The sequence below is a fragment of the Abramis brama genome (assembly GCF_963993115.1).
Source record: "Abramis brama genome assembly, chromosome: 7".
In the NCBI taxonomy this organism is placed as follows: domain Eukaryota; kingdom Metazoa; phylum Chordata; class Actinopteri; order Cypriniformes; family Leuciscidae; genus Abramis; species Abramis brama.
Window position 1 is genome coordinate 27,829,229 of NC_139969.1, and position 27,326 is coordinate 27,856,554.

Below are 27,326 nucleotides of genomic sequence, written 5' to 3' on the forward strand. Positions count from 1 at the left end.
TCTCCTTCTCCTTCTCCTTCTTCTCCTTCTCCTTCTCCTCCTTCTCCTTCTTCTCCTTCTCCTTCTCCTCCTTCTCCTTCTCCTTCTTCTCCTTCTCCTTCTCCTCCTCCTTCTCCTCCTCCTTCTCCTTCTCCTTCTCCTCCTTCTCCTTCTTCTCCTTCTCCTCCTTCTCCTTCTCCTTCTCCTTCTCCTTCTCCTTCTCCTCCTCCTTCTCCTTCTCCTTCTCCTTCTCCTTCTCCTCCTCCTCCTCCTTCTCCTCCTCCTTCTCCTCCTCCTTCTCCTCCTCCTTCTCCTTCTCCTTCTCCTTCTCCTTCTCCTTCTCCTTCTCCTTCTTCTCAATATTGAAAACTGTTGCTGCTTAATATTTTTGTGGAAACTGTGATACATTTTAATTCTTTGGTTATTTGTTGTAAATATACCTTTTTATGGTATAAATGCGTCATCTGTGCTACCTTTGCTGTGAAGAAAATCACTGTACTAATTATGACCGCCGCTAGCGTAGCTAGCGAAAGCGGTCATATAGGGATTGTCAAAGTTTTTTTTTTTTTTTTTTTTTCGTCATCTACTGAATTTTTTCGTCAACGATACCAGGGACACCGAAACACCGGGGAACATGAAATTTGGTGGGCATGTAGCCCCACTAGACTTTTACGGAAAAATTTCGTTTGTTCCCCGGGGGCCACTCCCCCCCCCCGCGCTGGGCCCCCCCAAACCCAAAAAATGCAGTTTTTCCTAAATAACTACCTGAACCGTGGCACCGAGGATGAAGAATTTTTTATGGTATGTTGGTCTACTAGACTTTTACGGAAAAAATTCGTTTGGTCCCCGGGGGCCACTTCCCCCCCGCGCTGGGCCCCCCCAAACCCAAAAAATGCAGTTTTTCCTAAATAACTACCTGAACCGTGGCACCGAGGATGAAGAATTTTTTATGGTATGTTGGTCTACTAGACTTTTACGGAAAAAATTCGTTTGGTCCCCGGGGGCCACTTCCCCCCCCCCGCGCTGGGGCCCCCGTGAATTTTTCGTCAACGATACCAGGGACACCGAAACACCGGGGAACATGAAATTTGGTGGGCATGTAGCCCCACTAGACTTTTACGGAAAAATTTCGTTTGGTCCCCGGGGGCCACTCCCCCCCCGCGCTGGGCCCCCCCAAACCCAAAAAATTCAGTTTTTCCTAAATAACTACCTGAACCGTGGCACCGAGGATGAAGAAATTTTTATGGTATGTTGGTCTACTAGACTTTTACAGAAAAATTTCGTTTGGTCCCCGGGGGCCACTCCCCCCCCGCGCTGGGCCCCCCGTGAATTTTTCGTCAACGATACCAGGGACACCGAAACACCGGGGAACATGAAATTTGGTGGGCATGTAGCCCCACTATAGATTTTACGGAAAAATTTCGTTTGGTCCCCGGGGGCCACTCCCCCCCCACGCTGGGCCCCCCCAAACCCAAAAAATGCAGTTTTTCCTAAATAACTACCTGAACCGTGGCACCGAGGATGAAGAAATTTTTATGGTATGTTGGTCTACTAGACTTTTACAGAAAAATTTCGTTTGGTCCCCGGGGGCCACTCCCCCCCCGCGCTGGGCCCCCCGTGAATTTTTCGTCAACGATACCAGGGACACCGAAACACCGGGGAACATGAAATTTGGTGGGCATGTAGCCCCACTAGACTTTTACGGAAAAATTTCGTTTGGTCCCCGGGGGCCACTCCCCCCCCGCGCTGGGCCCCCCCAAACCCAAAAAAAGCAGTTTTTCCTAAATAACTACCTGAACCGTGGCACCGAGGATGAAGAAATTTTTATGGTATGTTGCTCTTAAGGGCCCACATCAACCTAGCCCATAATCAGTCATTTGTGATTTGCGCCCCTCCCATAAAAAATGAAAATGCAATATTATTCTGCTTTAATCGCCCCTATCTTCAGTTGAGATGTTCAGAACTGCACCATATTTCATGTGTATGATTAACTTGACATCCTCTGGGGGTATGCTAAGTTTCATAGAATTTCATCCATGGGGGGGTATAAAATAAATTCATTTATGTGCACATTTAGTGACTGTACACTCATCGGCCTGTAGATGGTGGTGTTGAGCGAAGGGTTGCTGGTTTAGGATGATACTGTCACTAATGGCGCGTTTCCACCGAGCGGTACGGTACGGTACGGTACGGGTCGGTACCCTTTTATTTGCGTTTCCACTGCCAAAAGTTGAGAATGGTACCAAAAAGCCGAACCGTACCGTACCACTTTTTGGGTACCCTTCTGTTGGGGTACCTAGCACAGTGGTACGGTACTAAAAGGTGGAGCTAGACTCACTGCAGGACGTTGATTGGTTGACAGAGAATCGTCACTTGCGCGTGCTACGAGGGGAATGACAACATAAGAAGCGCCATTTTTTTATATACAGTTTAATATAATATACTGTTACTGTGTCACGAAATGTAATTTTAAGAGTTTTTCAGGCGAGAATGTAGTTGTTTAAAGCTCTAATCTGTGGTTTATTTATAAAGATGATTTGTTTTTCCCCGGTTGTGAGATCCATGCGATCAGCGGGCGCTCGGCGCTCATGTTTCCCGGCTGGATGAGCCTTTCCTCGGCTAAGTTAGTTCTTCTGACGTTCGCCGATGACTCCGACGGTAGTGGTTAAACATGAGATATAATTCATCTTGTGCAGACCTAACGGGCGATCTTTGGTCTCGTGAATATATAATTCGTTCCCTGTCAATCGTTTTGACTGAGGGCTAAGTTTAGTTTCATATTATAGGCTATTTGTATTTAACTTTACTGTTGTAATGTTAGACTAGCGCAGCATTTGGACATTTGACTGAATTGTTTGCTTTATTTCTTATTGTATAGCTTCTTGTACCTTTTACTTAAACTTTTATATTGGCTATTATTGATAAAACTGAAATTTTACAAAAAGAAATATGGTTTCTTGTCATTTTCTTATTACAAGATTATCACTGATGTTTATTGCAACATTTGTACAAATGCATATATTGCCTGTAATGTGTAATTTTTTTTATTATTTAAACGAAAAGAGGTAACGTTAGGGTTGTGTTTTAAATCGTTTTGTTATAAATAGAATAACGTATAACGTGCAATGAATAATCAATATGCGTTGCGCATGAACCACATTTGTGTCCCTATAATGTTTAATTTATTTAAATGAAAACGAAAAGAGGCAGAGTAGTGTTTTATAACATATTTCGTTTTATTGTTGCTTAAATTTGTACATACAGAGTAACAGAGATAACCGGAGTAGCAGAGCGAGCTGAGTGACGCTTTTAAGAACGCGCTGTACCATGTGCATGTAGGAGTGAGTCGCACATGGCAAGTACAAACTTTGCGTACTTAATATTGAGAAAAGCCTAATGTCGGCGCTTGTCTTCTTGTGACAAACATGTCGAGGAGCAAGAACAAGATCTGCTGTATGTCATCCATTGTAGTTTACTATGTTCTTCTTCGCGCGAAAATTACGTCGATCGAAACACCACGCAGTAAGGGTACTGTTGGCAGTGGAAACGCTAGCCAGATCATGGTTAACAGACCCGAACCGTACCGTACTGTACCGTACCGTACTGTACTGCTCAGTGGAAACGAGCCATAAGGTTGCCAACTGTCCCGAATTAGGCGGGACGTCCCGCATTTTGGGCCTAATTTATTTGTCCCTTGCGTGACCTCCCGTGTCCCGTTTTTTGACAAGCTGATAAACCACTGACTGATACACCAGCAACAGCAGCAGTGCTGACCACGACACTTGAGAATGATCACCGACACCTGTCATCATCCAATCACAGCTTTTTTTAATCACTGTTTTGAGACAAATCATTGTTTGATTTGCGAACATCCTCTGCCGTCTGGTCGCTTCCGCTTCAAGCCGGACTCGTCTCGCGCTAACGGTAATTTCCTTTCACTGTCCACGTTTTGATTTCGGCTAATCAATTTTGACGAATGCAAACAACGTGATTATTGTTCATGAGTCTAACATCCAGCCACACAAGAAAACATGTAATCTACCTGAGGGAATAATATGCTCAAAAAACATTTCTGATTATTATTAATGTTTTAAAGCTTTTAGAAAGTACATAGAAAGCTTTTGTAACATTATCTTAACTGTCACTTTTGATTAATGTAATGCATCCTTGCTGAATAAAAGTAGGCAATTACTTTCTTTATTTTTTTCCCCAAAAAATAATCTTACTAACCCCAAACTTTTGAACTGTAAGCCTAGTGTATAATGTTAAAAAAGCTTTCTATTTTAGATAAATGCTGTTATTTTGAACTATGGTTTGTTTGTAATGTGACTTTTTTCATGTATGACATTAAAATTATTTTTAGAATTAAATACATAAATAGGTTAAGCAATACAAATGTGTTTATGTCTGATAACCTTTTAAACACAAACTTAACTGCAGACACTGAAATGACGTACACTGTGTGATACAGTACAAATATTTTGAGTGTCCCTCATTTTCCTAACCACGATTGTCCCGCATTTTCCTTTTCTGAAGTTGGCAACCCTAACTGTCACACACACACATGCAGGAATACAAACAAACGCAAGCATGCACACACACTGACATCCACACGCACAGACACACACCCATACACACACACATACAAATCCACATGCACAGACACACACACAAACACACACATGTACGCACGCATACATACACACAAAGACACACACACACACAGACACACACATACACAAACACACACACATACACACACACACAGACAGACATGCACATACTACTACTTTTTTTAGGTATATACATAAACACGCAATACAGCCAAATTGCTCCACGTCATTTCTTTTTGTGGAAAGCCAGTGCAGGCCTGAGCGGCGGTCATATTTTGTACCGCCATGCGGTACATCTAGTTAAAAATAAGTTCATAGTAGTATGGTAATTGATATTTTCCAACAAAAAATAAAATGATTGGTTTAGGAGAGATAGCAAGGGCAGCAAAGCAATAAATGTGAACGGTTAAATATGAATGCGAGTATAATAAATCTTGTTTGTAAACCAGAAACAATTTAATCCATACTTCCTCAAATATACATAAAGAATCATTAAATAACCCAAATCAATAAGCAGAATATTCTGAAATCTCACCCACATTGTGCTGTTGTGGGTGTAGTTGTGCCCATTTTCACACTGTTATTGTAGAAGAAATTCTCTTAGCATTTCTCTCTTAGCATCTGACATCATTACTATAGCAATCAATGTGGATATACCGGATGCTAACTGTATGAACAAACTGATTGGATGTGAAAAACAAATTGGGGACGGGTAAAGATTGTCATCTAGTCGACCGAAACCAGAGTAGTCAATTAATGAGGTTGACTGATCTGTTGAATAATTTTTGTGATCTCAAAGAGGGATTTAGCATGCTGACAGTCCATTTGTTATGTAGAATCCACAGGTTTATTTCCCATTCAGTAGACTAATAAAAATATGATATATAAATAAATAAACTGTTCAGGAGAGATCCTCATTCCTTCAGTGCAAGTAGACCTGGGCCACTGCCTTAGCGTGTCGTAGCTGTCATCCTCAGGGAATCTGTAGTGTTAGTTGTTTACTGTTAGATCTGTGATCTATGTTCTGGTGGATTATGTCAGAATGAAGCCAAGTATAGCGCTTCCCTTAGGGGCTGAGGGATGTCACATTGAATGCTGGGTCATTTCTAGATGAAGTCACAGCATTTCCGCTGTATTGATGGGTTAAACGTTTCATTTCGAAGCTGGTGTGATTTAAATTATTTATTTTGTGGCTCGATCTTGTGACCGCTCGGTTCTTCCTGGCGCTGGTTTGTTGTGATCTGGGCCACTCGTGACACTGCTGCTTTTGTTGTTGCCAGGGAGACCACGGAACAGACTGGAGCCCATGGACACGATCTTTGTGAAACAGGTCAAAGAGGGAGGGCCCGCTCACAGCGCCGGACTCTGCACTGGTAATTACACCAGCACTTCTAATGTACAGCACATTGTTTCGTTTTGCTTATCGATGTCTGATCATCTAAAACCTGAAAATGGAACCTCAACAGGGGACAGGATCGTGAAAGTGAACAGCGAGAGCATCATTGGGAAGACGTACTCCCAGGTCATAGGGCTCATCCAGAACAGGTATGAGTGTGTTATAATTCAATTAGTTGTGTTATGATTCATATAGATGTGTCGTGATTGTGGTCCTAAATATTTTTTTCCCACTTCCAGTCATACATTTCTGGAGTTGTGTGTGATGCCAAAAGATGAAGATATACTACAGCTGGTAAGATTTTACTGTTTTTGTAATTTTGTTTCAAAGCAGGCCCTAACTGAATTTTATTTTCAGATTTTCTGCGCTGACTTTGTTGTTGGAAACTTGTCTGGTTTGGAAACATGTCACTTACTTCAGATAAATATGGCCAGAATCTTCTGAATACATAATTTTAATGAGGTCTTTGTATGCATTATATTTTGAGTTTGCATTCAGTTGCACTTGTTCTATTCGCACCCATGGAAATTAAGGTTCTGACCCATTTCAGAGGAAGGAGGCGAGTTCCTCTCGCTCCTTAGGGTGCTGCTGTATCTGGGACTGCTAACCAGGACACTGCAGCCTGTCGTTCTCCAGCGAGCCTTAAACTGCCGCACCATCACAGCTGTCCTCAATTACACATAACTGTAGTGCAGTCATCACTTTATCTGCCCTGCATTCTCTTTGACACTCTCCATTACAGTCAAATTTCCATGCTGTGTTTCATTCCTGGGTCTCCTGACTCATGAATGGTGCCGTTGTTTTATCATACGTACCAGATCGACTGTAGCATTAATCATGAACTTATTTCTGATATATTAGTTGTTTTCAGTTGCTGTGAACTTTTGAACATGTTCTATTTTCATAGGAAATTCAGAATTTGTAGAGGTGAAGAGCAGGATGTTCTCTGAGACAGGATGGAAGCTCTCGCTTCATGAAAGGCTGTTTGTGTTGAAGCAGCCGTTTAGTTGGGAGAGAGATGCCAGCTGGGGCCTGGCACATGGGCTCTCTCTCTCACACAGAGATCTAATACAGAACTGCTGTGCAGTATCAGGGCTCAATGCTAAGGATTTTTTTCTACTGGCCTGGCTGTGCCAGTGTTTCACTTTTTTTTTTTTCTTCTTGCCCAACCAAAATTTCCACTGGCTCCACCACAAAAAAGTAATAAATAAATAAATTAAAAATAGTTCTTGTTTTCATTGTGTTTGACCCATGCAACCTTAATTAATAAGGATATGACACCAAATTTCAGATACCAGCGAAATTTCACAATTCTCAATTCCAATTTTGATACCACTGCAAAAACTACTAGCCTGACTAATATAAATTTCAAATATTATTAAAGACCAGTAAACCGTCAGTAATAAAATAAGAAAAAAATAATAGCTATACAATAGAACAAACATACAACTAAAATAAACATAGTGCTTTTCAGGATTATCAGGTACAGGTCTAACAATAGTTTTCATGTAGAGAAATTGTATAAAGTAATCAAATGTAAAATAACATTGCATAGTCCTAAATGTCTAAATTAAATATAGATTGATCCTTATTAAAGTTACAAAAGATACTCAGTCAAGAGCAGTGATTTTTTTTTTCTTTGTCCTTTGTTGTTTGATTAACATTTAAGACACAGATGAAATCAATGATATAATGACCCATTCATATAGACAATCAATTGCTTTCTCCTGAATGAATCACTCATTTTGAATGAATCAATAGAATGAATGATTCAATGACAAAGACGGTGACTTTACAGAACCTACTGCTGGTGTTTAATCATTTCATATTTCTGTATTAAAAATCATGCCACCTTAAACTGTCTGTAAATATACCTAAATGCCACTTCAGATGCAGCTTCTGTGCCACCTCTCAAACATGGATTTTGTTGATATCATTTTCATTTGATTGGTAACTGCCCTATTGTTTTTTATTACCCTAATTTAATTTGTAATTTAATAAAATGTTTTAAATAAATTTAAATGAAGAATTTACCAAACTATGACGCATACATGTAATTAGTTTGGGAAAAAAAATTGTCTTTACAAAAATAAAATAATGCCCCTGGAAATCAGTTTAAGGGGGCAGATGTTACCCTGTAATGGGAATGTTAATATTGATATTATTGATCGGAAGGTGCTTTTCAATTTTTGAATGTGCTCATAAAAAATGTAAGCATAGAGCCCTGATAAATATATTTTAATATAATAATGTTGACTACAAAAGAGCTTCTTAAAGATTCTTTAAAGTCTCGTTTTGTGTTCCATGTGTTTGTAAATGATGATAGAATTTTTTGTAAATAATGAACATGGCTGAATGATGCCTTTAAACATTGAATTTTTAACACTTATTTTTTTGGATAAAATGCAGGTTTTTTAGGCTATGTTCAGTGGAATAGAATGGAAACATAGGGCTCATCCAGGTTCATTCGGATCACTGACCATTGTTCTAACTATTTTGTGTGAATAATCACCCAATGTCCCGTTTCTCTGTTTTATTCTGAGTCTGTTCTGTACTTTCTAATTCTGTCCACAGTTTCGCTCTTCTCAGTGAGCACACTCAGTCCTGCACTCATTTGTTTGCCCTTTAGATTAACTTTTAATGCATGCCATTTACTGCTGTAAGCATCGTTTGAACTCTCTGGCAGCAGGCATCTGTATTTCTTAAAGCACCTCTGCTGTTTCATGTGCAGGGTGTAGTGGAATCACAGTGATGATCTGAATTACAGAAGAAAAAACACGTATTAATGAAATAAGATTTTCTCATTATAACACTAAAAACATGTTAATATCTCAGTATGAAATGAGAGAATCTTGTAGGATTCATGTGTTTTTAGTTTTACAGTTAAAATGTCACATGTGGGAAGTTGGACTTCTGCTTTCACACATTAAACTTGGTAAATTTTCCAGTAAATGTAGCACATATGCTGTTCACAAGCACATTTACACATAAACTGCGATGTCGATCATCGGAAATGACATTTAAAATGCTGCATCATTTTCTTCATCAACCTGGATGAAATGCGCTTTAGTCTCACTACCTGTACAATTTGACAAGGTTTTTTTTTTTTTTTTTTTACTTATGAGTGGCAGGCATAAAGGATTAGTTCACTTTAAAATGAAAATTAGCCCATGATTTACTCACCTTCAAGCAATCCTAGGTGTATATGACTTCTTTCAGACAAATACAATCAGAGTTATATAAAAAATATCCTGGCTCTTCCAAGTTTTATAATGGCAGTGGATTGCTATTTGCTACCAACAGATTGAAGCTCAAAAACATGCATCCATCCATCATAAACAAACACCAAATGGCTCCTGTGGGTTAATAAAGGCCTTCTGAACCAAATTGATGAGTTTATGTAAGAAAAATATTCATGTTTAACACGTTACAAAGTAAAATTCTGGCTTCCGGCCAAATGGCCATACGTAGTCTACTTGCGCAACTTACGCAATTTATGACGTCAGAAGTAGCGTAGTGCGTCATGGCGTAGCGTAAATATCAGCATTGCGTCGCATTGCTCGCATAAGTTGTGCTTTAAACTTAAGTGGAATCCGTATGTTTGTTTACTTTAAAGTATTAAATATACAATTATGGTTTCACTTTATTTTGATGGTCCCTTTAACACATTGTTGACTATAAGTAACGTTGCACCTACATGTCTACTAACTCTCATTAGAGTGTTAGTTAAGTATTAATAGTAAAAGTAATAATTAGGGTTAGATTAAGTTGACATGTAGTTACAAAATTACTTAGTCAGTAGACTGTCTGTTGGAGGACCATCACAATAAAGTGTTTGCAGATATTAAGCAGACAGTCTACTTATACTTCAATGAAAGTTAGTTGACATATAGTTGCAAAGTTACTTATAGTCAACAGCATGTTCAAAAGGGACCATCAAAATAAAGTGTTACCACAATGATATACAATTTTAAATAGACAAACTCATCGTTTTGGTTCAGAAGGCCTTTATTAACCCACTGGAGCTGTTTGGAGTTCGTTTACGATGGATAAATGCACGTTTTTGAGCTTCAATCTGTCGGTTGCAATCCACTGCAATCCACTACAACTCCGAATGTATTCGTCTGAAAGACGAAAGTCATACACACCTAGGATGGCTTGAGGGTGAGTAAATCATGGGGTAATTTTCATTTTAAAGTGAACTATACTTATAAGGGGACCCCATCCGTTTACTGCCGTTGACTTGATGCGCTGCATCCTGTTTTGAGATTATCAGTGATTAAACTGGGGAACAGGAATACACTTCAAACTGTTTGATGTTGTTTTTTGTTATTTTTAGACAAAAGGTATTATAAAGGACTACTGCATATATTTAATTGCACTGTTTATTTGCATTTTGCATAGCAACTTAAAGGGATGGTTTGGAGTAAAATCAACCTAGGGTCCTTTGCACCATGACCTCGAGCCAAACACCCCCCCAGAAGCTTTTTTTCACTTGGTCGAACATTATTAAAGAGCTTATTTAGAGTAATCAGCCGGATGGCTTAGTGTAGGCGCTAACGGATCCAAGGATGTACCAAACTTCTACAGTAGTACAAATAGGTTCTGTACTCATAAAACAAGGCATTGGAAAGTTTGTAAGTACATCAGGAGTTTATTTAAATAACACTTGCCTGGTGGCTCATTCTACTGCTAACCCGGACGTCGACGTCACTTCAGGGGTTTGGGAAAAGCACGTAAAAGTCCTGGCAGAAAGCGATGCATAAGGTTGTAGTGTAACGACGAATTATTATTTTTTCCGAAGTGTTAACAATTTAGTGTTAACTAATAATTGTTGCAAACTGGTACTACCAACGAAATATTAGTGCATTCCTGGAACTGGGCGCCGTTACACTACATCCTTATGCATCGCTTTCTGCCAGGACTTTTACATGCTTTTCCCAAGCCACTGAAGTGACGTCGATGTCCGGGTTAGCGGTAGCATAAGCCGTCAGGCAAGTGTCATTTAAATAAACTCCTGATGTACTTACAAACTTTCCAATGCCTCGTTTTATGAGTACAGCACCTATTTGTACTACTGTCGTTTGGTACCATTTTGGGCATTATTATTGGGGTAATTTACGAGATACATCCTTGGATCCATTAGCGCCTGCACTAAGCCATTCGGCTTATTTCTCTAAATAAGTTCTAACTTTAATAATGTTCAACCAAGGGAAAAAAGGCTTCTGGGGTTGGGTGTTTGGCTCGAGGTCATGGTGCAAAGGACCTTAGGTTGATTTTACTCCGAACCATCCCTTTAAGCCTGTTTGTATGCCAATTAAGATTTTTTGAAATGCAAAACTGATCATTTTATCCCCAAATTGTCATTAACAGAATTCAGCCAGACAATTGTGTTTTTGTTTTTTGTCATTCCCATTCTCAGTGAAGCTCATTATATTCTCATAACCGTAATACAATGTGAGCAGATTGAAGGATAATATGTCATAAAATGTCATAAGTAAATATTAATTGTCCTAAAAATAGGTTTTGCTTTCTTCAAGCAAAATATAATTTACCTTGTTTTTGGAGTGAAATATGACCCGGACATGTACTTGACAAGTTTTCAATCATTTTCCTCATCTCTCCCCTTACCACCTCTGTTATATTTCCTTGCCATACTTTGTTGCTGCACAGCTGTTGCCGTGGTAGTGTTTTACTCTCGCGTGAAGCAGTGTTGCAAGGAAATGCTGTGGCCTGTCTAAACAGGGTTTTCAGCTGGGTGGAGGAATAATCCATTTGAGGTCTCTGGTGACATTAGTCTCAGTAACCGAGTTGATCATTAGAGATGTGAAAGGATGCTACGGTGGGAAGTGGCTTACGGATTTCAGTGAGAGAAAGAGAGACAGGAAGAGACAGAAAAGATGAGATTAGATCAGCTGGAGTCAGCTGACTGCTCTGTGTTGTAGACAGTCTATCTGAAATAGCGCGCGAGTCAGCGAGAGAGAAAATGGGGAAGGGAGGGGGAAGCTGTACCATCTGAGCTGAATGTATAATCAAGCATCTGCCTCCGACATGTGAATGGTTACAGCTTTCCAGCGAGAGTAAGGGAGGGAGTGAGCAAGTGGACGCGTTAGCTGGGAGGGAGGGTGGGAGCGTGTGTGCGTGTGATCACGGAGTAATCTGCCTGCGGATGGATGGAGAGGGGAGAAATGGAGAGCCGACCGCTACTACGCGAGGCAGGCACCTCAGCCCCCACCTCGATTGGGAGCGACGAGGACAAGCAGGTGGCATCGCTAACGTGACAGTCTTCCCACAGCACCCCTCCACCTTCCCACGATCCCTCCTCACTGGCAGCGCTGCAGCTCCTGTGCATTTTTTGCGCTCTGTACAGAGATATTTACTGTGATAGTGGCTGTCAGTACGTGGACTTGATTCTTTTGGTTTTGACCACCTTTAATGTATGCTGGTCTTTTACTTTCCCTCCCTTTCTCTCTCTTTTTTTTTCCTACGTGGGTTTGTGATGTAATGGCTGCAATTTTCGCAGGGAATCACTAGTCTGGTAAGCAGATCAATGCTGCATTCATGTTGATTGTTGTTTTTTCATTTATAAATGTCATGCATGTCATTGTATTCCAGTTGGTTGTTGATTTCCTGTCCCTTGTCATTTTCATATGACTGTCATGATGTTTCTGATAATGTGTAGCATAGTACAGCGTAGTTTGTGGAATGTCTTGATCACAGTAGCGAAGGGATTGTGTGACCTGTTTGATTTAGGCGTGTGGGTAGTTCTCTGATATATCCAGCAAGCATATTTGCTATGCCTCGCCCCTTTTTTCTCATTTCTCTCTTTTCCTATTATGAACTTTGGCCTTTTTTAACAAGGCATCTGTGGCATGAAAGGAGGGGCGAAGTTCCCTACTACTGATATCAGATTCAGTTTGTATTGTTATGCAAAAGGTATGTAACTCTGTATGATGGGTTGAAAGTCCACTCTACATGACTTGCCGTGATGTTTTGGAAGCCAACATATCCGAGTAAGAAAAACAATATGGAGCCTGGTATTTGTTTTCAATCTGACGTTCATCAAGCTGAAGTCTTGTGATAGTAGTTTACCTTGAACTCTGGATTTTGACATGATTACGGAGGTCAGATTTAGTGCCATTGCTAACCAGGGCAATCGTTCACCTCTGGCTTCAGTGTCGCTTCGGTCACGTGTGGTGACCCGAACGGTGGGTAACCACTTTCTTGTTACTCTGAATTGCTATTTATTGTTATTATTTTAGGCTGCCTGGTGCTTCCTTTGGAGATATTTCTTTGTGTGAAATGGAGGCTGGTCTTTCTTTCCAGCACCATAATAAAATTTAAAGGGAAGGCATTACCTGCTTGCTCCCAGTTGAGATCAGATCACATCTGTTTTTTACAGTCGTACACAACAGAAACTGTAGTTTAGTCAAATTGATTGCTATAGGTGTATTTTTGTTCTGAACTGTCAGCTTTGGATATTATGATTATTGTAGAATTCTCAAGCACTTGGCACACCAGAGTATAGCTCACACTTCTGACCTGTCAAACTCCCACACACAAATGTAATGCTGTCTACCCACACAGAGAGAACCGTTTGTAGGAAATCATCATGAATTTCAAGTTTTCTCTAATATTGTGAATACTATTAAAATTTACCTGATTCTTTCTTCCACAGGCCTATTCCCAAGATGCCTACCTTAAGGGTCATGATGCATACAGTGGAAATGCCCGCCATATTCCGCAGCCACCCCCTATATGTTACCCTCGAGTAGACTGTAAGCCCCCGGGGATGGCCCAGGCCACTGAGACATTAGCCCCGGGGGTTGTACCATCTGATCTAGGATATCGTGTGGAGATACCAGTACCTCCCTCCCCTCCACCACCCATTCCAAAGACACAGACTGCGGTATGTGTGTGCAATGAAAGTGTTCGGACAGTGGTGTTACCTCCTGATGTTCCCATGGGCCGTATGGTTCCGGGTCATAGGGGGGACTATGGTCTAGTAGGCCCAGATCCAATGCTGATTAGAGCCAGGCCTGGTACAGTGTCTGGTGGTCGTCCACCATACCTTCACCCTCGCAAAGCTGACATGTTCCCTTCAGGTTACCATGGTGATCATTATGCCATTCCACCTACACACTATGTGCCTGCTTCCTCCATCAACTCCCCTGCTACCCACCAGAACATTGATTGGCGGACTTACCAGACATACCGGGAATATATCGATAATAAAGGTCTTCACACTTACAGTCGGACTATTCAAGAGCGTTTAGACAGCCTGCGGACTGCATCACAAAGTGTCCATGGTGGCCCTCACTGTGGACCCCAACCTGGATGGGGCAATAAGTTACGCCGCAGAAGCACGTCTCATGAGCGGGCTTACCACGGCCCGTCTGTGCTTCCTCCACGCAGCGCTTCACAAGATAGGATGAGTGGGGCGGAGAGAGCAGCCCAAGCCAGGGACTGGCCTCCTCGTAGTGTGTCCTCTGACGGCCTCATGCGGAAGCCCCACATTCATTCGTCTGACTATGTAGAACATGAACTAGTTTCTGCCGCACCATGGGCCGCTGTGGATAGGCCGCTGTATGGCAGAGTAGACCAGAGGAGTCGTCCTAGTAGACAGTCTCTCCCACCACGGGCGGTCCTTTATCGTCCCCCAACAGGGTATGGTATGAACATCAGGGGTATTGCTGGCTCCCATATGCACAGCTCCAGAACGGACATCCCACCCACTGCTGGTTTTACAGAGCGACCTCGCAATGGAGTAAACCAGGCCAAAGAGCCTCCTTCCAAAGACCAAAGCGGAACTGTTGTTGGAAATCGTATTTCTAATTCTGCATCAAACCAATCAAGAACTAGGGCTGAAACCATGCAGAACCCAGAAACTGGGAAAGAGAATCCAGTGGGATATAGGTCGGCATCTTACTCGACTCCGCCTCCTCAGAGGCCACAGGGTGGGGCATCAGCTCAGAGAACTCATTCACGGGATGTCAAGGGCTTACCGGTAAACGGGTCCAGTTCTGTAGAAGGTGTAGTCCTCCGAGAGAAGCCCCCAACAGGGAAGGGGACCCCACAACCGCTCCGCCATCCCTCATACATCCTTGCAGTGAATGACACGGATGGGTCTGAGCCGGCAGGGGGTGGTGTCTGCTGGTTGCCCAACGATGCGCGCCGGGAGATGCACATGCAGAGACTGGGGGAGCGGCTTGACTCCTCCTTCTGCTCCAGTAATCTGGACGAATCACTTGACTCCATTCCCTTCATCGGTAAGTGCACTCATTGTAACCATAGCAACGCTAACCTGGCAACATTCTTGAGCCAGCAGTAGGGATTGTTTTAGAGCTATAGCAGATATTTTTTATGTGTAGACTTTGATGTATTTTGCAATTATTTTTTTATATACAATTAATGTGATCAGTGCTTTTCTGTGTTGTAAATGCTCCAGTACCTTATGCGATCTCAAACTGTGACCTTTCATAATCACAAATCCCGACCCCATGTGTCCAGACAGAGGATTATCATAGCCAAATTTTGCTTTGTATTGTTTATCAAACTCTCAAAGCTTGAGGAGTCAGGGTGATTTTGCAGGAGGTGCAATTCCAGGCCTGTGAGTGTGTTTGGGAGTGACTGAAATAGAGTGAGAGTGACTGTGTGTGAGTCATGGTGTTGTTCAGGGAGGAAGTGGCCTTCCCTCGTACTCTAATGCCTGAGGATAGGTCTAGAATATTGAGTGGTAGTCGAGCTGCACTCTGTCACATTTCATCTTTGATGCTTTGGTGTTTTTTGCACTAGCCTTTTGATATTAAGCATACTGTTAGTGTCTAAAATCTTTATTGCTTATTTTCCATACTGCTTACACATTTGGGTGAGAATTTTGAAAGTGAGAAGGTAAATAAATAGTGGTAGCAGTGTAACTGGTATGATATTCCCATTAGTGCTGGAGATTATATAGAAAATTCATATGTTCCCGGCAAAGAAGTTTGAGCAACATTGTGAATATTGCAAAAATTATAATGTGCTTTTCATTTCCCCATTGAATTTCCTAAGTAGACTAATTTCTCTCTCCCTCTCATGACTTGTAGAAAAATAGTGTTGGTTAGTTCAAAATGACAACGATTCTGCTATGTCTATTAAACCTTTGTCAAAATCACACCTGAACATTCAAATCTGTGTTGGCTGCAAGTGAAATATTTATGAGTGAGTAATTGAATCATTCCTTCAAATGGATTTATTTTAAATAATTCATTCAAATGAATGAAACATTTTTAAATAGACTGCAGCAATGAACATTTTGCCAGAACCTCTAGTAAATTGTTATTTTATGTCATGATCTCTATTTGAATTTTTTTTGTGTGTGTGATTCTCAATTTATCCAGAATCTTGTAGATTTTCCCTCTTTTGTTAATCGTTAATTCAAAAGCGAAAGTAAAAATGCGCACGGCCGCACTGGCATTCATAACGGTGCGGAGCAGAGCGAGCATTTTCAATTCATTCCTATGTAAGTTGAGAACGACAAAACAGTGCAATGACAAACTCGCTTAAATAGGCGCTTAATTTCGCTTTGAAACCAAATCTTCCGCCATTGTCTTGTCAGTCAAGAGTGAGGTGAAATATGATGACTGCTGCTGATTTGTGCTGCGACTCTTTGTTCAGCTCATGCTGCATTGAGCAGACACGTTCCGTTTTTAATTGTAGTGTCTGTTCTCTAACTGAACTAAATTATTTTTATTACTATAACAAATCTAATCGACGTTGGGGGCGGTGCCGTGGTGGGCAATTGATGTAACTGGTCACACCTACTATCACAGCAAGCAAATACACAGCAAATATATACATCAACAATTAATCATACATACAGGTTGTGATTCTGAGGAGCAAGTTGGTCCAAATAAAGTGGGTACTGTCGTAATATGGTAATTGTTGTTTTAACGATGTGCTATTTGACATTATCGAGTATAGCCTATCCCTCACTCACACCCAGAGAGTGCATGCATACTCTGCGTGATGTAGTCTTGTAGATTAGACTAGTGCGGTTGCACATTTAGAGTGCATGCTTTTAATGTGTGATTTAGTCTTTATTTATATAATTTAGCAATAAATATCACAAGAGTGCAGTTTTTCTCCAAATATCAGCATGATAACAAATGTGATAGGCTATTGATTTTATACAAGTTTAAAGGAACACTCCACCGTTTTTTGAAATAGGGCTTATTCACTTTCTTTCCTACATTTAGATAGGTGGGCAAATGCATTTTTGTCTCAGTGCATGCATTGTTTTAGTTTGACAGGGTCGGTGCTAGCTTAGCTTAGCATAATGAATGGAATCCTTTGTTGCCAGCTAGCATGTCCTGAGTAAAAGTGATATAAAATTTTTTTTAAACCCACCTAATTACTTCTTGTGGTCTGCGTATTAACAAGAAGTACAAATAGTGATGCAGATTAACACTAGGTGATTTCCTAGGCAGATATTGACTTATATATTAAGGACTATATTAGGGGGAAGCACAGGCGAAGCACTGCTACTTGGGCGTGATATCTCTGCGCCCAAGCAGCAGTGCTTCGCCTGTGCTTCCCCCTAATATAGTCCCAAGTCAATATCTGCCTAGGAAATCGCCTAGTGTTAATCTGCATCGCTATTTGTACTTGTTGTGAATACGCAGGCCACAAAGCTAAGCTAAGCTAGTGCCGACCCTGTCAAACTAAAACAATGCATGCACTGAGACAAAAATGCATTTGCCCACCTATCTAAATGTAGGAAAGAAGGTGAATAAGCACTATTTCAAAAAACGGTGGAGTGTTCCTTTAATAAACAAGAAGATAGTATTAAGTGACTTACATTTTAGACACCATATTGCCTGTTTTTGCTCTCGCCAACAAAAATAGTTCAAAACAAAGCCACACACGGCGGTTTTTCCTTACTGAGGGAATCAGCTTTTTGAATGAATCAGTTGACTTGGATAGATTAAGATAGTCAAATACTTCTTTCCTTGAATGAATCAACCATTTGAATGAATCGGTTGAATCTCAATGATTCGCTCATTAACAGTGACTTGCTGCCACCTACTGGCGGTTTCAATTTCACATTTAAAGTATCTTTTCTTGTTTTAAATCATTTTAAATATCAGTCTGAGACTGGAATTCCTGACGACTCGTTTAGGTTGTTCAGAGTTGATTCTTTCTTTTGGGAGACAATAGCTAAGTTAAAATGCCTGGCAAGATAGAATTTGCAAGATAACGTCTATATAGCAATAATAAATAGTATGTGTATTTTCTTAATTTCTCTAGTACCAACAGCAGAACCTGTAATGGAGCTTATTGATACTGCTGTCTTTCATAATTTAGCCCCCGGGGGCTGTTTAATACCAGGTTTCATACATACACGCAATAAATAAACCTTACTGGTTCTTGAGGAAGCTCAAACGTACTGTGTAACACACAAGAATGAACATCGTTGGTTCTCACACGTCAAGCAAGCTTGAGTTTCCATTTACCATAACTTATATGTGAGTTGAATGTTTATGTGAATAAAAGCCTAAATTAAATCTGTTCAGCGTATAAAGTGATCATGTCTCTTCAGAAAAACTAGACTTATCGACTCAATTCACGTGGATTAGTTTTACGATCTCTTTTTTAATTTTTTGAATGAAATAATTTTTGGGTGAACTATCCCATTAAGTTAAACGTCATGCAGTAAACCCAGTTCTAGCTTCCACACTCCGCACTTGGAGATGTGCATAATAATCACGCACATTTATCTAGTTTAAAGTTTCCATGTATAGTGGCAAACGTTAGGCTATTACTTGCATGTTTCAAATTAGTCATATTTAAGGTTGATGAATGATAGGCAAACTTTTGGATTTCCTTTTCGACATATTGTAATTAACACATGGACCAGCTTTGTTAACAATCTGTCCGCCATGGACTACGTGACTTCCTGTGGAGTTAAAAACGGGAGTTTTTATTAACTAATTAATTTTAACTAATTAAAATTTTGTCAGCTAAGCCTCTTATCGTCGACTATTATGGGGGCATCCCTATAGTGATAAAGTTTGGTAAATCAGTTTTGGATAGAAATGCACGGTTGGACATGAGTGTATGCAGTATATTTTAGTTTATAATTTTATTTTAGGTTTAGTTTTTTTGATTTTGAAATACTTTGTCCTGTCTTAACTCAATATGCACAGATAACTAAGTCACTCCTCTGCTGGTTGACATCCCGAAGAGTTGTAAACACTATGACCCTGTGGCATTTCAACACATAGCTCAGTTTGTTTGACTTCTTGATCAACCGCTGGCATGGCAAGGCCCAAACCTCAGATTCTTCATTATAAGTTGCTTTGGATAAAAGTGTCTGTTAAAGGAATGTAGTAGAGGATGGTTGCCACCTATTTCATCCACAAAAAAGACAAAAAAAAAAAAAAACCTGCCTACCATCCCATTAAATGAAGCTAGGTGATTGCTGATAGCATTAAGGTTCTTGTGTCTTGGAATGAAGCGATCTGTAGGCTATGCTAGAGTTCTTCGGCTAGGCATGAAGAGTGTTTTGCATACCTTCCCCTTGGCCCTCTTTGAGACGCTGGAGGATGCAGGAACTAGGGCAGTTACTTTAATTTTAGCTGCTCCAGCCCTCTGGCAGCACAGAACAGCTTTGTACTCCAACCTTTTTTGGCTGAGACTTGCAGAGAAGCTCAAAAGTTTTCAGTGCTCTCAAAAACAGGACATGTCAAATTGTAAGATGAATAAAACTGTCCTCGTTCCTAGAAAAAGTTTATGCAGCAGGGTCTCTGCATTAACGCTTGTCTGGGACAAGTGGATTTTTTTGAAGGGGCAAGTGAAAGAGAAGTTTACTTGCCCTACCGGTCAAGTAACCTGATTAAAACTAACCAAAATGCGTGAATGATTCTGATTTTATTACATTTAGTGTAAGTGGTGATTAATAGTGGATAATAGTAAGTATCAATGTATTGACGGTAACAAGGTTGCGCTGTTGTTGAGGCTCGTGCAGCCTCTCGAGGAGAAATCTAAACAAATGAGAGACTGTTAACATGATACTGTGGTTTTTATATTTATATATATATTTATATTACATATGATACAGTTATGCAACATCACATGACCAAGACTGCTGTTTTTCTGAATACCATCACGCTTGAAAACACTGATTTCATACAACAGTTCAATAAACAAGTAGTTTAATATTAAGGCACTTACATTTTTGACACAATATTGACACTTTTTGTTCTATTTCAGCAGTGAAAATAGTTCCAAACAAAGATCACAGCAGAACCATAGCGCATCTCACAGCAACACTGTGTTTGATTACTTAATGATTCAGCATTTTAAACTAATCGATTGAGTCAGGGATTCTAGGGCTGAACGATTTTGGAAAATAATCTAATTGCGATTTAGTTTTACCAATATTGCGATTGCGATTTAATATGCGATTATTTTTTAAGCTCTTTATCTTTTCTATTATAAAAAAAAAACAAGCAATAAATCATTGTAAAATAGGGAAGGGAATCTTTAGGCACCTCATGAGCGATTAAAAAAAATTTCTTTAATTTATCTTATTAATAAAACTTAAAATATTTAATTACATAATTATAAGTAGGCCTACTTATAATAATTACACATTAAAAACTAAATTAATACAATTACATGTTAATAATTTTAACAAATATAGCTTCAAAACAAATAACAAGAGGGGAAAAAAATATTACAAGCAATAAAAAAAAAGAGTGCTTTCAGTATTTAAGAGTAGGCTGTCTGAACGTTTTCATCTCTTTTGAAATTATAAGATGTGGTTTGTCCTGTCTGTTTAATAACTTAAGATATAACTGAATGTGTCACATTAATTTCGCATCATAAAAGCATTTTGAGATGCAAGTACATTTAACCACGTAGACAGAGTCGCTCACAGCCGCATGCTCAAGTGCTCTTCGCAAAGCGCGCGTGAGTATTTGAAATTGAAAGCAGCTTATGTCGGTGATTTACCATATTTTTTATATATAAGCCAACTGCATTCCAAGACATATGATGCCTTCGTAGAGCATTTGTAAGTAAAATACCGGCGGTCGAGACCGCGCACTACAAAAGTAACATCACGCAAACCGCGCTTATCTCATATCTTGTGCAATGAAGCCCGCGAATGTCCTTATAATATGCTTCAACTTTTCCGAACTATTAAAGATTATTTCTCGTAAGGTTCAAGTGGTGTCGTGTGTGTGTGTGTGTGTGAGACAGAGGAATTAGAAGCAAGCAGAATACGGTTGTTTATAAAGCACACGCGTCATCACGTATCTGTGTTTAAAACTAAGCTCAGACATAAATCTGAAATTATCTTAATCGAAACAGAATCGTTGGAGAGAATCTATAACACAATATCACATAAATTAAACATAAACTGTTATTTCCTGTAGCCAGGCCTTATGCGTAGCATGCCAAATTGATGCTTCATCTGCAATACAGCGTGTCACGTGACCAGCATGTAATCGCAGCTTTGCGGTTAAATAAATCGCATTTCATTATATCGCGATATTATCCCCCCATGTTAACTTAATAAAATGTACTTTGTGGTCAAACTAATGATTTCTGTCTTTTAAAATTGAGTTTAATATTTTGAGGCATATATGATGGGGGCATGAATACGTACTGCATAGTATGACACATTTAATCTTTTATCTTTTATTCATTGTTGGAGCTTTTTTTGGTCTCTTTGGCATGTATGTTCATAAATGTACACACAGAGGCTTGCACAGTTATTTTATTCACATGTTTACTGCTCTGTTACTATGTTTACAGATGAGCCAGCCAGCCCTAGTGTAGACCATGATGGCAGCCACATTCCTGCATCGGCTGTGATCTCTGGAGCTCAGGCTGTAATCTCTGACAGCCCAAGCCCTACCACCCCTAGTCCCCTCATGCGCCGGCAACTGTCTCATGACCAAGGTAAGAAATTCTGTGTAGATTTCAATTTATTTGAGCAATTATTGCCATCAACAGCACCATATGAATGGCAAAGGGAACATTTTGTTGAACATGTTGCTGATGTTGTATTTTTTTGTCTACATCTATTCAGAATCTCTCAGAAATGCCATTCTGGAATCAGGAACCAAAACAGAGCGCTCAAAATCATACGATGAGGGTCTGGACAACTACCGGGAGGAAGGACGTGGGTAAGTGTCTTTTAAAAGTGCCGGATCATAAATTTGGAGGTTCCCAATACTGTAGTAGTGAATGGTTGTTTGGCCTAACATATTCATTCATTTTCACAGACGATCCAGCAAACCGAGTCTAAGTGTTTTCAGGAAGGTGAGAGATGCACTTAAAAATCTCCCTCATAAAGAGCAGCTTTCTTTAAACCAGCAGCTTGGCTTTGCTCCAAAACCTAGTGAGATGCCTATGTAGAGAGCATTTTAAAGCTGTGCCTAAAGTTCAATCTAATATACATTCTTTTAGCCAAATTTAAGACTATATCGCATGTGTCCTTTGTGGAGACAAACTGCATTTTGACAAAAGTCCATCCAACATGAACAAAGAATCAGACCCATTAAAGTAATGGCGCTAGAGTCTCAGCGATTGTGTGCAGTCCATAGGCTTGTCATCGTAGGGTTGGGTGCAGTGGCGACAATTCACCAAAAGCCAAGGTATTGCGAACTCTGATGACATCATCAAATCTTACTCCCTCGACGTGACGATAAGCGTGTGTGTGTGTGTGTGTGTGTGTGTGTGTGTGGTTTGTCCAAAGATGGATCACATATAGCTTTGATCATAACAGCAAATTAGACAGTTATAGACCACGGTTATAAGAATGAAGGACTTTTCAAGTGCTTTTCAAGTATTTCACACTTTTAAACTTTTATTTAAACTTTTTCCAGCACATCAAAGTTCAAAAGTCTGAATATTATCCAATTTAAATGTTATTTTTAACGTAATGACCCCACCCAAAAAAAAAACTAAAAGTTTCATGATGTAGGAAAATCACTTACTAAAAAATACATGATATTACCATTATAGCCAGTATAATACCTCTGGCTGCAGAGGTGCACTTATTGGCTCATTAGTCACTTCTACTCTATTACATAGTTTCACATGTTTATTTATTTATTTTTAGAGATGATCAAAACACTATTATAAGATTAAAAATATATATATTTTTGTCACTTTTTGTACTGAATTGTGAAGTATATATTTGTAGGAAAGGTCAAAAAGTCTCATGAAAAACAAAGACTTTTCTTGAAATTGCAAGTAAAATTACACAGAGCTGCGAGTAAAGAACGCTTCCTTTGTAATCACTTACACTGTCAGTCGGTTCAGTGCCAAAAACTCATTTTAATCTAAACTAAACTTCACAATGAATCTTGTATTTGAATCGTGTCTCCGCTTTGTGAGAGGATTCGCGTGCGTGTAAAACTTAGTAAATTTGAGTTAAACAAACTCATTCACCACTCGCTTCCAGTAACTTAACCACCACTGATTGGTCATTATTTTCAACAGAAATGCCTCTGATTGGCTCCAATACTCAGTGCTGCGAAATCAAATTATGAATAGACACATTTGCAGCGATGTTAAACTCATGCTACATGAATATAACAAACAGATCGCTTTAATTTACTTGCTTTTCTCTCTTATTAAACAATTACAAATTATATGTGACACGTAGTAATATAACACCGTTAATCCTGCAATAAAAATATACTACTTTGCATTGACCTGACCAGCCACGGTATGGCATACCCTGTCATACCCAATTGACACCCCTAATCATGCCTTATCCCTAATGTAGAGCACTACATAAGTCACTTGTGAGGTTCCATTTTAGTTAGGGGTAGCCTAAGAAGGGAGTTGCCTGTGTATTGATCACAAGCAACTCACCAGGTTTTGGAATAAGGGCAAAAATAATGAATATTTAACCAATACTTATACTAATACTGTTCTGGTTTTATAGGCACTTGATGGCCATAAATCTGATGACTCCAGCTCCAGAAGGGACTCCTCCACTGAGATCTTCAGTGATTCCACCAAGGAGGGTTGGCTGCATTTCCGACAGCTCAACACAGAGAAGGGCAAGGTGGGAAAAGTATCTCTGTCTCTTTCACTGTTGAATTTTCCATAGTGCCAAATACATTCAAGAGCATATCGAATGGAATGATGATAGTTTTACTGTGATTGTTTTAAATTACTGATCATAACCAGTTTTTACATTTGTTCCTATCTATAGCGAGTAGGAGGTGGTATGCGGCCATGGAAACAGATGTATTCAGTGCTGCGTGGACACTCCCTCTACCTCTATAAGGACAAAAAGGAGGGGCTTGCTCATGTCAACTCCCAACTGGAGGACGAGCCTCAATCAATCAGCATCAAGGCCTGCTTGATTGACATCTCCTACAGTGATACAAAGCGCAAGAATGTCCTACGGCTAACGACTTCAGACTGCGAGTATCTGTTTCAGGCAGAGGGCCGAGAGGACATGCTGTCCTGGATAAGAGTCATTCAAGAAAACAGCAACCTGGACGAGGAGGTTTGTTGACAATGATAGCGTGGTCTTCTTGGCTACCTTCACACTGCAGCTGCATTGGCGAGGTCTTGTGTGAGAGGGTTAAGAGATACCTACAAATCTAGTTTAAAGAGTACAAAGACACTTTTTTTTTTTTTTTTTGGTCATAACTTCTGTAGAGAAATAACGCAGACACTGAACAAGGATGACACTTTCTAGTGCGCATGTGTCGAGCACTTGTGTTTGTCTATGCTGTCAAATGGAGTACAGTATACTTTAAAGCCAGGCATTCGCTGTAAACATATGCTGTGTTTTTTAGTATTTGCGTCAAAACTGAGTTAAATTTTGTACTTTAGACATTAATTTATGGAGTGACACCTCTATTCTGTGACAAAGTGTGTCTGTTGCAACCACTTGATTTTTTTTTTTTAAACTTCCAAAGAGATGGTCAAGTGTGCAGTTCCAAAGCTGAATAAAAACCTTCAGGGCTGAGTATAAAGGGGTCAACAAATTGATATAAAAACTCACAATGGCCACATTTTCTTTCTCTCTAATGAGAAAAACATGATCTAAACATGCCAAGCTTGGATGTTTTATGAAGAGTATTGCCTGTTGTCATCTTTGCTAATGGCCATTTGGTTGTTGGCACACCAGTTTTTGAGCCAGTCACTTGAGCCATAACTGCCATGTGACTAATTACTGTAACTGCAGGAAAATGACAACCTGACAAGGCTAGATTGGCTGTGGCAAATTGGCCTTCTAGTGACTCCTGCTGATGCATGAGCTGTGACGTCAAAGGCAGCAGGCAGGGAAAAATCTATTTTATGCTTCTAAGTGGTCCACTGGTAAAGCATCTGCTGTATACAGTCAAATATTTGTGATCCGTACTTTACTTGCAATTTATTTGATCAGAATACACAGCTACTTTTGAATTACCATACATGGAGAAAGATGCTTTTTGCCCACATAATTGTGTAGTTACAGCATCTACCAGCAGGGGATAACAGGATCATTCTAACCACTCAATCCTTGACCCTTTCAGAACACTGTCTGAATACACATTTAAAAAGTCATGATCCTCCTCACAAAGAAATGAGTGGAACATCATAGCTGATTAATATCATCATGTGAAGTCTGTGGCCCATGTCTGCCCCCTCTGAGCTGACTGCACAAATATTGTAGTATTGCATAACTTTGTCAGCATTTCCTAATACAAAACCATGTGAAAACCAGCTAAAAGCTAACACAACAGAGCTTTGTCATCTGCTGAAATCAGTGTTGAGATGAAATTATTTACTAAAGGTGTGAGTATTATGGGTAGGCTTTTTGTTGATATTCTCTTTCTGTGTTTGCTAGAGGAACTGGTTTTCTTTAATGCTCGCAATCAGATTTGTGTTGCTGTACTCAGACTGAGGTTTGCATGCTACCACAGAGTTAATGATTCTTTGTCTTGTATTTTCAGAACGCTGCCGTAACCAGCACTGATTTGATCAACAGAAAGCTTAAGGAGTATATATCCATGAGGTAAAGAACATTTCCTAGAGACCAGCATGTTTGCTCAGCCATATTGGCCCTGTTCCAAATCCTAGTGAGCAAATCCTCACTGTCTAGATTGGCAGCATCCTGACAGAAATGTAACCTGAAGTTGAAACAAAGCTCTGTCAGCTGTCACTCACTCAAACACACACACGCAAGACTTGGCTAGCACTCATAGTTTGTTGAGATACTCGTAGTTTAGCTACGACTAATTATGTTGCTACTAGGGCTGCATGATTATTTGCAATAAAACTGAAATTGCGATATGGTTTAGTGCAATTTATGAAATCGCAAAGGCTGTAATTTAAATCAATAAATAACTGCCCTGCATTCCTCATAGTGAAGCGTGGCACCGTGATCTTTTACACACAAGCAGCTCATGATCCTGTGATTTTAGTGTCTTAGAGTGAATCGGCTCACAGTAAATTCTGCTCCACACAAACTCCATCTCTGCATCTGCTCGGAGTTTGGGTCGCTTATAGTGTGCATTTGGGAACGCAACAGGCACTAACTATCTTCCCAAACTTGTAATGAGAAGCACATATAATCCTAAAAGCATTAAGGGCTCCCCAAGGTTTCCGAAGGGAGTAAAAGCTTGATGGTTTAATGTTTGAAAATGAAGAAATTAAGTCAGTCATAAATATTAGTATTGTAATTTTAGTTTTACTGTTAAATAAAATCGTTTTTACTATAGTATTTTTGTACTTTTTTTTTTTTTTTGCATTGAAAGCCTGTCTGTGATGGTTAAAAATATTGCCTTGGTAGTCAGTTCACTAGATTTTGGGACAGAGTCTAGGTCTTTTTTAAACCATTCCTTTATCTTACCTCTTCACATATGTGTTGAACTGCGTAAGCTTGCCTTATGATCAGTGTCCAATAATATGTGTGTATTTGTTACAGTGCACCCATCAGTAAGACCGAGCCGTCTCCCAAGACCTCACGACAGTCTCTCAGCATTAGACACACTCTGCTGGGTGGCAGCAGTAAGAGTCAGAGCCCCTACTCACCCAGAAACGAACAGGAGAGGAGCAAAGGTAACACGTGGCATTGTGAAATGACACTGAAACCCATTGAATGTGCTTTGATCTCAGTGAAATGTTGATGTCAGTGATATGTCTCAGATGACTCCAGTCCTCCGAGAGATAAAGCCGCTTGGAGGAGAGGAATTCCAGGCCTGAAGAAGAAGCCTCAAGATAAGAGACCCGCTGCTGGCGTCACGTTTGGAATGCGACTGGATAATTGCCCCCCTGCACAAAACAACAGAGTAAGAGATGCCAGATATTACAAATGTGGTTCTGCGTCA

The 27,326-nt window shown here is 40.0% G+C and overlaps 1 protein-coding gene across 2 annotated transcripts in view; it reads left to right on the forward strand.

The window, feature by feature from the left end:
- The window catches only part of arhgap21b (Rho GTPase activating protein 21b), a 63,632-nt gene that overhangs the window by 26,285 nt on the left and 10,021 nt on the right, over positions 1-27,326 (forward strand). The window contains exons 5-16 of one of the 2 annotated variants that reach the window (XM_084118788.1): positions 5,873-5,965; positions 6,059-6,137; positions 6,228-6,282; positions 13,667-15,257; positions 21,793-21,939; positions 22,070-22,166; positions 22,266-22,302; positions 23,939-24,061; positions 24,212-24,511; positions 25,950-26,011; positions 26,924-27,057; positions 27,145-27,287. In XM_084118788.1, the coding sequence (XP_083974914.1) occupies positions 5,873-5,965; positions 6,059-6,137; positions 6,228-6,282; positions 13,667-15,257; positions 21,793-21,939; positions 22,070-22,166; positions 22,266-22,302; positions 23,939-24,061; positions 24,212-24,511; positions 25,950-26,011; positions 26,924-27,057; positions 27,145-27,287 (2,861 nt within the window). Of the gene's footprint in view, positions 1-5,872; positions 5,966-6,058; positions 6,138-6,227; positions 6,283-12,150; positions 12,527-13,666; positions 15,258-21,792; positions 21,940-22,069; positions 22,167-22,265; positions 22,303-23,938; positions 24,062-24,211; positions 24,512-25,949; positions 26,012-26,923; positions 27,058-27,144; positions 27,288-27,326 lie in introns of those variants that run through there. The other variant, XM_084118789.1, reaches the window with a different exon arrangement.